Genomic DNA, 13237 nt, shown 5'->3' on the forward strand with positions numbered 1-13237 from the left:
AACCCAGTCTATTCCCGGGTCGAGATGTCAGCGCTGTTTCAGCGCATTCTTTTTGTAAGAAATGCACTGAATTCGCTAAAATGCACTGAAACTTTGAAAAGGCGCTGAAAATTCAAAATTTCAGCGCATCTTCAGCGCACTTCTTACATAATTTCAGCGCATTTTGGGCACAATTGTTGAATAAGTTTCAGCACTCTTTCAAACCGATTGGACACTTTTTAGTCAATTGTGTAAACTGTTCAGGTAAGTCGTGGGAGCTGTTGGCTGAAGGGGTGATGTTAGTGTCGTACATTCTACTGCGAGTGATTCTCAAGTACAAGCAGAGACAGTGTAGCAAAATAGGCGTGAGTCAAGAGGTTGTTCACACTCTCAAAGCAGTAGAGTCTCTCTACTTCAGACTCATTTTGACCCCTGTCCTCTTCTTCTTCTGCTACATATTTGGCACATTCAGAGCATACTTCCTCAAATTGTACGGAGGAACAGGTAATCGAATCAAAGCCCGATGAAGCTTTCACACTCAGTGGGGGAATTTTCAGGGGGAAAACCAAACTAATTTCTTATCATAGTATATATGCCGTGTGTTTGCCTGTTTGCTGTCATTGTCAGTTTTAGTTACTTAGCTTCACTGTTTACTTCCAGTTGCAACTGCTCAAAGAGTACACTTCCCGAGACATCCGAGAATTTTTATAGTGTAAGATCTTACAAATTTCTTACAAAATTGTCTTATAAGTACTTATAAGATTATGCGTAACCAGACTAAGACTTTGTAAGACAATTTATCAGGTCTTGCACGATTAAAATCTTTATCGGATCTGATCAGATCTTACGCGATAAAAATTCTGACTTATAAGATCTTTCACGATAAAAACTCTGCGTGACAAAAAATGTTTATCGTGTAAGATGTTATAAGATTTTTATAAGATCTTGTAAGATAAGCATTCATAAAGCTATGACTCATCTTTTTGATCAGCTTTTTAACAGATCTTATACGATAAAAATTCTCTAAGTATGGCATGTTCTTCAAATTGAAGACAATTCAGAGTTGCTTTCATACAGTAGCCAAAAATCTACAGCATGCAACACTTAAGTGTTAAAACAGCAAAGAGAAACATGTCTTATATTGTCTTTTGAAACTTATTAGACATTGTGAAAAAAGTTATTCAAGTATCCGGGGCTTTCTCTGAAGCGGTGATTATAGAACTAAGTGGAATTTTCAAAGACCAAATTTATCCTGGCTTGCAAATTGCGCCATAGTACCTGGTGGAGACTCAGAATGAAACTGCCGTCTAAAGACACGTTTAGAGTTTAAGTTTTCGGCCATTGAATCAGGTAAGCTTCCTTGAAATCAGTAAAATTAATGTCTTTTTATTATTTGGTTTCTAGTTCTGTTTGTTTTGAAGAACTGTACGGGTACGGTTGCTACAGAGCTAAATCTTATCCTATAGTTGTTTGCAATAACTCCGCCACTGCCGGTCTGAATCCCGGAATTGAAAAGGAAGAGCAAAAATATACAAAAATTATATGGAAAACTCTCAACAGGCAGTTTCTAACTTTGCTACAGAGTTTTCCGACTGCGTTCAGTCTATCTTAAATTTATATGCACATTATTATTCTTGGTACGGCCGTGTTACTGCAGCCTATTAATCTTTGTACGGCTTTATTACGGCACCTTATGAATCTTGTCACGGTCTTAGCACGGCGCCTTAGAAAACTTAGTTCGGCCGTAGTACGGTGCTGTAGTAAACTTGACAAGATTTATTACGGATTTTTTTCTAAAACTTATGTGCTGCCCTAGTCAGGCCTTAGTAAGTTTTCCAAGTTTGGTCAACCTGGAACTCTGCTTTAGTTTCTCATTAATTGATTGATTTATAGCTCTCAAACAAAAATAGTAGCAATTATATTAGTCATTTTTAACACGTAAAGCTCGGAGGGCATTAAGTTCCCTTCGAGCCGTACGGCCTACAATTCTCTAACTACGCGATTCAGTGAAACTGTTTAGGAGAAGTAAATGCAAGGTTTGAAGGTCAGTTCTTTGAATTTGAACCCCTCACTTCTATTTTCCTCTATGTAATGATTATCCACGCATTTTTACATTGGATTGGTTCAGAACTGCACTGAACAGATAATTGCAAGAGAACTTCTGTCACAAGCAACATGTGTGACATAGGACTACTCGAAATATTAAACTCAATAAGAATTCCATAACTATTGTATTTTTTTCGGATATTTCTTACATGTAAAAAAAGCAAAATTTATTGTTTCAGATACTCTGAGTGATGGCGTTCTTGACTTCTTGGCATTCATGCACGTAAGATATATTATGAATTATTTGAATATATGAATCTTTTTGACGATATATGAAACATGAGATATATAAATTATAACGATATTTGACCATCTTAATCAGACTGGTCGTGACGACATTATTAGAAAAACAAGGCAGCGGCCGAAAAGTTAGCCTAGATTTCAAACGTTTTTTGACGCTATTCAAAGATGTAAGCAGAATATTCAGAAACGTTGTTCTGTTAAGTAGCTTATTTGAGAAAGCATAGTATCAAATATGTAGGTATACGAACAGTACGGTTGAGTTTGAAAAAATTTTAAGAAAAAAACTTTTGTGTTTTAAAAGAATATGTTTCACGTCTCATTCCAGGGTTTTGGGAACAATGCTCCAGGAATCTGTAACTTTGTGGTGTTTGTACTAATGCACAAGACAATGCGAACACAGCTCAAAACAGAAGTTGTGACAGTACTGCGCAGAATCAAAATGGACATCATTTCCATCTGCTGTTGTTGCCGTTCTTTGCAGAGAGACGATTCCATTTACAGACCCAGTTTAGAGCATCCTGACGTCATGAGGAAACAGAAACGTCGAAGCTCAGACAATCAGGCCCGCAACTATGGGGCGTTAAGCACCCATGTACGTAAACTTAGCTAAAACAATAGTGGTTGACCAAGTTTTCTTCCCCGGTGATCTTTGAGTTTCTTTGATGCGGCTACTCCTAAAAATGTTTCTGTTTTCCAGGTTAACCGGTTTTCCTTTTTTTCGGGATAATCCCATTTTCTTCGATATTGTAGTCCAGCCAATTTATGTTTGCCATGAGTAGTTTTTTCTACTGAGGCTCTATCTATATCGGGTGTTTTCCAGTTTAGTCATGATGTTACCTATGTCTTCACATTGGTGGTTTTCTGTACCTCTGGTTACTATCGGTCTTTGCTTTCCGATATCGTTACCCAAACTTGTTTTCGATGTTTTGCATTTGGGCTTTTGTTTTCACGACTATATCGTTTAGATGTTGCGTCTACCCCTAGTTCTACGATGCAGTCATTTTTATGTTTTATCACAACTGGAAATCTGCAACGGTCTTTTCTCACTTCCTTCTCTCAAATTACCCGTCCTTCACTGATTGGTTTGTTTAATTTTGTCTTTACTTGTTTTGAGCATCGGTCAGGACAACTATGCTTTTGAGTTGTGATAGTTACATGTAACTGTGTTTCAATTCTAATTTCCTTTTAACGTCTTTAACTATTTTAATTTTGATTAAAAATTTTTTGTGTTTGTTTAGAAACTTTTGTTTCAGGTCCAGCGTCTCAGCGTTTTCCATAGTTATATGATTTAGCTGTTCTTTTCTGTTCCTGTTTATCTCACGTAATTTTAGCTTATTCGTGCTATCTATGCCTGGTATGCTTGACGCATCATGTTGTATTATCCAACAAATTAAGGGTTCAGTGGCTGTTTCATTATTGGTTTCAACGTTCTTGTCTTCAAAGTTTTTATGGATTGGTTTTTCAAATCAACGAACTCTCGGTCTGTGGCTGCTTCCGGGAAGATTGTTTCTCGGTTTCCTGAAAAATTGGCTAAATGTAAGGATAAAACTGATATAATAATAATAACATTAATAATACTAATGAATTCAATCAAACATAGTTACAACCAACTTAGTAGTCCCCAGATTAGGGGAAAAAAGATTAAAATTTTTCGAAGACTTTCCATTTTGATGGGTAACTGTTATATTTGAATCTTTTCACTGCTTCCCCTTCCAAAAAGTTTTCAATTCTCTTCGAAACTGACATGGATTTTTTTGTGGTAGATAGTTAGCAAAACTGTTTAGTTGAGGCAAAGAATCATTGAGTCGGGCTACTCCCTTAAAATAATTATCTTCAGAACGTTTCCGAAATGTTTTTCTGGCTTCAATAAAAAGTTTTTCAGCGGATCTGGTTTTTGCACGACCAATAGTTATTGACCAGTGGCCTGCGGCATTCAGAGGAGTTAGGCACAGTAAGATCTTGTTAAGCAAGATTAGGTCGCTAAGAAATAGAAAATAACTGACTGGCAAACGGCGATTTCGAACAACGCTTTCAACGTATTCCTTGTCACCCAAAATTCAACGGCAAGATATCCATTTAAACATGATCTTCGCAGTCTCTCTAAGCGTTGAAGATGCTGAGGTCCTGGGTTCCAGACTTTTGAGGCATTAAAGTCCCCAGAAAATATATATGTTTTCACCAATGTGCATTTGTACAGTTTCTTTTGTGGTGCGGGGTATTACTCTTCGTAGATGATTACGTTTCTGAAAACTTTTCTTTTTGATCATATCGAGGAGACAATTCCAAGTCATGCTGGACGTACAAATTAATCCGAGGTCTTTTATTTGTTTTTCGTTTGTGTTAGCAATGCATTTTGCAAATAACTCTGCGGACGAATCATATGTATTGTTGTATGAGAACTCGAGAATGATGAATTTGCAAAGTTAAAATTTAGCTTGTTTGAGCCTTATCTCCGACAGCTCTGTTTATGTCACACTGAAACTCTTTATTTTCTGGGTTATGCTCTGAAATCTGACCTAATATTTTCGTATCATCGGCATAAAGGAAAGTTTTATTAATAAGTTGATCAGGTAGATCATTTATGTATGCTGAGAACAAAAACACAGCAAATTCTGATCTCTGAGGACCCCCGCTTGAGATTTATTGGGCTACTTGTATGGGGCTACCTGTAACTAAACTAGTAGTAACCTAAAATGTGTCCGCTTTAAGCTCAATCTCAACTGTGTTAATGTAGTCGTGGACGATGTTTGACTGTGTTTTTGCTAGTAAATTGTGGGTTGTTAGGTCATCTAGAGGTAGCTGTTCATCATGTATTCTAAATATGGTACTTTTTGGGATGTTTCAATTATTTGGTTTACCCCCTTTTTTGGATTGGTTTTGGAAGTTTTTTTCAGTGCTTTTTGTCTTTCCTGCTTAATCAACTTTCTGTTGGTAGAATTGTTTTCTCGGTTGTCTGTTTTTTTTTACTTGGAGCTTTCTCATACTATATTTAGAAATATTTATCTTTCCACTTTTTGCGAACTTCTTTTCTCTTGCTCTAAAGGTTTTTTTTTGACGGATTTCCTTTTTGTCTCAGCAATTATAAGTTGTGATAGAATTTTGTTGTGGTGTTGTGGCGTTGCTTGTTGTTTTCAGGTGTTATTTTATGTCCATGCTTTTTTGATCACGTGTATGTAAGATTTCATCTTGTTTCAGAAGTTCTGAACGACTATCGGTTGCGTTAGACTTTTCGGTAAGAGTACTTTTTGTCTTTACCGCATTTCCCAATCTCTTCAATGAATTTGTCCCAGACCTCTAGTTTTTTTCTGTATTCTTCGGTCTTCAGTTTACAGTTTGCGTTATAGCTCCTCTTTCCCAGATTTGACCATCCAAGTCTCTCGCAACAAGTGTCATTTCTCCGAGCTTCTCTCACAGAAATCTCGTTTCCAGAATTTCGGTTGTCAGTTGCCCGGCATTCTATGATAATGCATTTTTTAATTCCGTTCGCTCCAACTGTTGTCTTCTGAGTCAGAGATTTCTGAAGTGGCTTTTTCCCATTCTATTTCGGGTTCTAACTGGTCCGCTAATATCACGAATTGTCCAAAATTCTTCCAACAATCCTGTGAGTCAGTATCCGGCTCTTGGCAGCATCGCCTTATTATTTAGAGCATATGTAGCGTTTGCGTAGTGTTGTTCTTTTCTGCTTTCCTCGCCATGTTAAGATTTCTGATTTTTCTTTTTAAAACGAGAGTTAAGATATACTTGAATTGAGCATCACAAAATTAATCTAAAATCATTGCATGTGTGTAATATCATCTAAGTCATGTAGTCAATTATTCGTTAAGTCTGATGGAATTGTTGAGCATGATGGAATTTCGTTATCTTCTCATGGTAAATTAAGGCCTTCCATAATTGATTTTAGGGACGCCATTAAAGTCGAATATATTAATTAATAAATTAAAGTGGTGATAGATATACTGCATTTAATGTAGATCACTATAGCCGCAAAAAGTAGCAGTCGTTTCTTCATGACACACATAGAACGAGACGATTTTGTTCTTAATTTTGCGCACAAGGGCAAAGGAAACAGTTCCAGCGTGTTCTCGTTCAGTTTTAAAGTAGAAAACACGTTGTAGTAGCAGCATGGTTGAAATAATTTCTATTTTCATTTTTTTCTCAGAAAAATTGCCCTGGAATCAAAAAAATTATTAAATGTTATGAATCGTTTTTAACAACGCTCGTTAATCAAAAATGTGTCTTGGGCTTCAATCACACAGAACAGATGAAAGGTGTCAAATTTTTAGAAAATCTTTGAAATATTTTTTGCCAAATGTTTCAGGCTTTTGTTAATGTGGTAATAGATTATCATGTTTGTTTCACTTCACTTTCTAGCAATAAAACTCATTTGAGGTGATTTATCTTCTTTGAGTAGGCTCAAACACAACGCAAGGATGGGAAAAAGGCAAACCAATGACTATGCAAACAATTGGTTTCGACATATTTTCACAACATGCTTAAAATTCTTAGACAGAGCCAATATTGTCGAGCCTCACTCGATTACAGGGCTTTCAGTTTGAGACAAAATTCAGGGTAAGTAATACAGTTAGGCCAAATTTTCATACCAAACATTGGTCGACGGCTGTCCCTTCATACCAAATATCGGCCAAGGACGGACTTTTCATAAGACGAGGCCTCAACTAGGGTAGAACGTTTTGATAGCCAAAATGCTGCCAGGAAGCACCCGAAGACTTAGCTTTGGCATTCAGTAAAAGAAAAGATGCTTCAAATTTGAAAAATTTGCTGAGCAGATTCAAAAATGTCGGTGTTGTGTTATTCAATGCTCCCGCTTACAATGGTAGAGTGCTTCAATGTCGACAAAAAATGCATAACAAATTTGGTCTTTCTTCGTCAACTATCATTGCTGAGTGTTACAAAAAACGCACGCAAAAAGAGACAATTGGGAACGATTAAGTTGGTCTAATAGTGCTCTCGCTGGTTCAGACTTTCTCATATTTCCTGATACTGTAAGCCTCTACTTCACTGTTATAAATGTATAAGTGTATTGATATAGAACAAGACAGCAAATTATTATTATTCTGGCGACCCCATTTAGGGGGTGAGGAATTATATGATCAATTTGGTGCTTTCGTTCACTAAATTTTGCAGACCGATATATTTATCGTACATAATTTTGAATGATATCATAAAACCCGTCAAGTGCGGAATTTTTGTTAATTTTCGAGGAGTTATCGGAGATTAAAAACTTGAACATTGACTGACTTCCACTATTTTCGTTGCTTTTTGTTTTTTGTCTACTCAAATCATATTCTTTTTTGCTGAAACGAGTCAAAATCTGCCAAAGTTGTAGAACCCATCAGTTCGATATCTCTGCAAGATTTTGATTGATTTTTCTTCTAATGTTCCGTATTTTATTCGAAAAAACAGTCATTAAATCGGTTATTTTGGCATGAACAGCTCAAGATCTCTGCCCTAACACCAACTAAGACAGTCTTCATTAACTAGTTGAACGAAATAGCTAACGAAACAATTTGGACCGGAAATGTCGACATCTTTTGCTAATTTAAATCGGTTTAACGCAAATTTTTGTCATCAGAGCTTCCCAGATTACATAGAGCTGTCCAGATTACATTTAAATTTTTTCATCAGAGCTGTCCAGATTACATAGGGTTTGAGTTGTTTTGAGTGCTGTCTTTTTACCATATGCTGAGACATTTTTCAACTTATGGATGTCAACGAGAAATTGAAATCGAGTAGATTTTATGCAGGGTAAATAGAGCAGAGCATTTAAACAGTAGAGTAGAACAGATAAAACATTTAATTGCCGAGCGCAAAAAGTTCGAACTGTTGCCTCCTCTTTTCTCGAACTGCAAAAGTGACAAATGTGTTTTTTTGAAGGATCATGAGTGTTTTTGGTGGATTGTTGTTTTTTCTGCCTTATTTTTCTGCTTGTTGTTTTGTTTTCTCGCAATATAGTCTCGTAATTGGCGGGTTGCTTATACTTTTTTATGAAAGTACATCTGCTTAAGACGAAAAGCAGTTAATATTTCTATTTGAAGCTTTCTGGTTTTTTCTGATTTCGTGATTTTGACACTAATTAAGTTATTGTGCTAACAAAAATTTTGCGTTTTGACAATGACTGTTGTGTTTTTGTGGTATTATATTTTAGTCTCATTGCTGACCATTTTATTGGTTTTTATAATGAGTCGTAAGTTAATCTATACCAGTTTTCTAATGCTATTTATTGAGAGATCATTTGTTTTTTAATTTCTTCAATTATTTTTTGAATCCTCAATCATGAGTTGTAATTAAAGTTCCTTGACGTTTTCTGCCATTTTGCAGTTTTAATCTAAATGGCAAGCAATGATCGCTTTTTTAAATCAAATAAATTAAATTTGTGAACAGTTTCGACGGAGAAAAATTTTCAAAAGCATTCTCGTCATTTTTGGTTTTTGTATTTCTCAAAGTTTTGCAACAAAGCTGTACACGGACTTGAGTCGCAGAGCTTTTCAGCGCTGAACCAGCACATTTCAATAGTAAAAACTTATTTCGGTTCTGAAACATTGTATCTCCAGATTATTTTAAGTTTTTTATGTGCAGTATTTCTTCATTATGATTAAATTGAGGTGATAGAGTTCACCCAGGCTAAACTTATCCTGTATAGTCTGCAAATTACTCATACCCCAAAATTAAGAGCAGAGTAATGTCATACTTTTGTAGCTTATATCTAGTAATTAGTAGTATACACACTATTTATATTTAATCTGGTTCTTAGGCAATTAATACAATGCCCATTCAGCCTAGTGGTTACGACTCGCTACACAAATTAAATGTTACAAGTACCCGCGCGGAAGTTCGGATCGCATATAAAGCAAACATTGTTGGCGGGAGTTAAGCTGAACATAATATTTTTCACGAAGTAAATTTTACTCAAAAATCAGACTAGCCCACGTAAATAGTGACATGAACATAGTACTTGTCATCCTAAGAAGCAGAATGTCTTTAGACTGATTCAGCGCTAATTTGCTCTGCCTCCAACCTCCGGGTAATCAATGCAAGCTACTAAACCGCATATTTTGAGTTGATCCGCAGGATGTGACTGGTTTTGAAAATAATAACAAACGAAATTTTGAGAAAAAGGAGTTTTCTGTTTTCTCTGTTTCTGTTTTTTTTGTATTTGGGGTCAAATGCATTGTAAACATTCCAAGGTTGTTGTCGCCGTGAAAATTTGAGGTCGAATTATTAGGTTTACTCCTTTTTGGGTTCCGATTCAGGCTATTTGTCTCTAAATATTGTCGTCCTGGATGCTTGTGAAAGTCATCCAATCACGCGGCAAGCAATCTGGACGCTTTTTTTTCAGAGACTTGTAACGCATAGAATCTTACTTTGGGTGTTTAATCTCCAGGTTTCTTTATTCTATTTTGCAATTGTGAGTAAATTTAAATCATCCAATTGCAGTAAGTCTTTTTGAAACCGCATGAGCATGAGTAGTGTCACTCAGTAAAATAACTTCTGTAACCTACTTTTTAAACGTAAAACGCCATTGTAGTTTTTTTGAATTCAGTTTATAACAAGTTTGATCTGTTTTCCGGCAAAAAAAACGAATGTAATGTTTGTTTTGCTTTCATCAAACAATGTGTAATTTCATAATGTTTTTTTTTGTTGAAAATCAATAATTTTTCCGGTTTTGCCGTTTTTCTGGGTTTTTTGTTTGTCTTACTGAAGTAATCTTCAGTTCAAAGTAAAACAATCCTTTTCGGTTTTTTATGCGGTTTCTTCTTTAAATTTAATTTTCTCTATACTCCTGTTAAACACTACTTTATTAATTACAAATGAAAAATTAAATGCAATTACAACTCAATGATTAACTGAATCTTCCTTTCTTTTTGATGTTTTTTATATGCTCTAATGTTTTTTGTCATTTTGGCGCTTATTTGAATGAATAGTTAGTTTGAGCTGCTCTTTAACTAATCGGTTGGCATTTGTTGAAGACTCTGTTCTATGGTTGCGTGTTTCTGATTCTAATGCCCAGTTTTAAACAAAAACAATTTGACCTGTGCAAATGTCATTTTTTGGTAGTTCTGGTTTTTTTCTCATTTTTTCGAAGCATTTGGTGCACTTAGTCAGTTAAAAAACCTATAAAGGTATTGTGCTTTTCATCAGATTTACCATCATTAATTTCGAAGTGACAGCAACCGTGTTTAAATTAATTTTTTCGGCTTTCCTTTTATGTAATTAGGTTGAGTTGCTGATAATCAAAGGAGTTTAATGACGTAAATGATGGTTTTCAAGTTGTTCTTCAGTTCAATTTTTCGGGTTGAATTGGACAGCATTAGCATTGAGAATCTTCATTGCTTGGCAAAAATATGCGTCCCATTTCAACTTCATTTGCATAAAATTCAGCCAAGAATGTGGATCGACTGGGGCGGATTACTGAGCCTCCCTATTACTAATATTACTGCTACCATTTTTTTAACATTATCTTTTTTATTGTAAATAATGACAATAATAAAAGAAGAGTACCACCCAGGTTTAGACCTCGACTTATGAAAAGACTTTATAATTCTAGTAGGGGGGGGGGGGGTCTTTATTGACTATAAATACAAAGTGCAGAACTTAGGTAAAGTCAAGGTAAAGTCTTTTCATGGGTCCAGCTAAGTATTTTCATAGCCAATTAAAGTCGAGCACGGTCTTTTAATAGGTCGAGCATGGTCTTTTACTGAGTCGAGGATCGCATTTGCGGGATTAATGACAGTTAACCTTTCGATAATTCTTTTTGTAGTTGTGTAACATCTACCAGCAACGCCAAACTAGCGTTACAACAGGCGGTCAAACTTCGAAAAACAGGTGGATTTCCGCCAAACAATCTTAAGAAATAATGAATTCTTAAGATAAAATAGTTTTCACAGTTAAGCAATATAGCGAATTTGTTTGGCTGAATTCAGCTAGTTAACAAAGCTCTAACAAACGACACTTCAACATCCATGAAATTAGTTTGTTATGATTTAGTTCATTTGTTTCTAAAAATCGCTTTTTCAAATATATTTATAATAGCACAGTTCGTTTTTCTGGAAATATGAGAAACATTGAAAAATTTGAACGGTAAAACCCGTTGACTACGTTATAAGCAAAAATCAATTTCCAGTGCCAATGTAAATTTTTTGGGTCCAGCATGAACACTTTAGGTCGAGGTAAAGTCGAGCATCATATTTGGGTCGAGCTAAAGTCCAGAATCAAACATTTTTGTCGAGCCAAACTCTAGCTGAACGATTAGGTCCAGCAAAATTCTTTTCATGGGCTGGTTGAGTCCAGCATGGTCTTTTTGTACCACCTTTTCGTCGAGCATGGTCTTTTCATGACTCGAGGCCTAAACCTGGGCAATATACCAGACCGAACAGGCCGAAAATAGTTATGAGCCAGAGGGATGGTGCGGCCCAAACTCCGTCCAGACAATGATAGATGGTCGCATCGGCCCCCCAGTCCGCGAACCAAGTCCGTCCGCCTCATACCTGTCATGATCGGGAACCTCATCCTGGGTAATAATAAGGACACAAGACACAAAGATTTTTAGGATTTTAGTTTAAATGTAGTTAAATATTTTTTAGGATTTTGACATGAAAGAAGCAAAAGCCGAACCATGGTAACTTGTAAACGGAAAAACTAAATGAATGTTCTGTTTATTTTATAATATGTCAGTTCGTAAGTTCAATCATGTGGTTACTTTTTTATACTTCAGATTTGTTCGGAAAGAAGTTGCATATTAATATGGTCACCATCAGGAGAAGGTTCCTCTTTTGTTTCAGTCAGACGGAATCCAGTCAGTGAGATCATACGATATAATAACAAGGGCAGACATGGACGCCCGCGGATCACAAGTTGATGAACGGAGTACCATCAACGGTGATAGAGAACCTGCAGAAAGAACAACTACTGCCGATGTTTCCACTTTGGACAAAGCACAGTCTCTGACTCAAGATGAGCGGGAAATGCTAATAGTGGGAGTAAAAGGAGGAGAGACCTCAACAAGCAACATTTCTTTATATCACACTCAGCCTGAAGGCTGATTTGTATATCATCAAAAATTAGCCAGTTTCATAGTTAATTTATAATTCTAATTCAGTAATGAAACAGTAAAATTTCTGAATTATGTTTTGCCCAGAGCTTTGTGGCGAATAAAGTTTCATTTCGAGCCTTTTTTAATTAATGTTGTTCAGAATGGTACACAGGTTGAGGCACGAGGCTTAAATAATCTCTGATAAATTTCCATTTCTGGCTAACACCGAAACTTTAAGTCTGGACAGCCGAAAACTGAGAAAACAAGAACTGCGCAAACTTGTTGACAATTGCTTTTGTTCACGTATAATAATAATAATAATAATAATAATAATAATAATAATAATAATAATAATAATAATAATACTAATAATAATAATAATAATAATAATAATAATAATAATAATAATAATAATAATAATAAAAATAATAATAATAATAATAATAATAATAAAAATAATAATAATAATAATAATAGTAATAATAATAATAATAATAATAATAATAATAATAATAATAATAATAATAACAATAATAATATTAATAATAATAATAATAATAATAATAATAATAATAATAATAATAATAATAAAAATAATAATAATAATAATAATAATAATAATAATAATAATAATAATAATAATAATAATAATAATAATAATAATAATAATAATAATAAGAATAATAATAATAATAATAATAATAATAATAATAATAATAATAATAATAATAATAGTAATAATAATAATAATAATAATAACAATAATAATAACAATAATAATAAAAATAATAATAATAATAATAATAATAATAATAATAATAATAATAATAAAAATAATAATAATAATAATAATACTAA

The 13237-nt window shown here is 34.5% G+C and overlaps 1 protein-coding gene across 1 annotated transcript in view; it reads left to right on the plus strand.

Moving 5' to 3' along the window:
* The window catches only part of LOC142334875 (uncharacterized), a 13017-nt gene extending 542 nt beyond the window's left edge, over positions 1–12475 (plus strand). The window contains exons 2-5 of the mRNA XM_075383201.1: positions 244–483; positions 2265–2308; positions 2654–2920; positions 12129–12475. Coding sequence (XP_075239316.1) covers positions 244–483; positions 2265–2308; positions 2654–2920; positions 12129–12389 — 812 coding nt within the window. The 3' untranslated portion in view covers positions 12390–12475. The remainder of the gene's footprint in view (positions 1–243; positions 484–2264; positions 2309–2653; positions 2921–12128) is intronic.
* Positions 12476–13237: the final 762 nt, after the last annotated feature.

This window comes from Convolutriloba macropyga, chromosome 2, assembly GCF_964194025.1.
Source record: "Convolutriloba macropyga chromosome 2, txConMacr16.3, whole genome shotgun sequence".
In the NCBI taxonomy this organism is placed as follows: Eukaryota; Metazoa; Xenacoelomorpha; order Acoela; family Convolutidae; genus Convolutriloba; species Convolutriloba macropyga.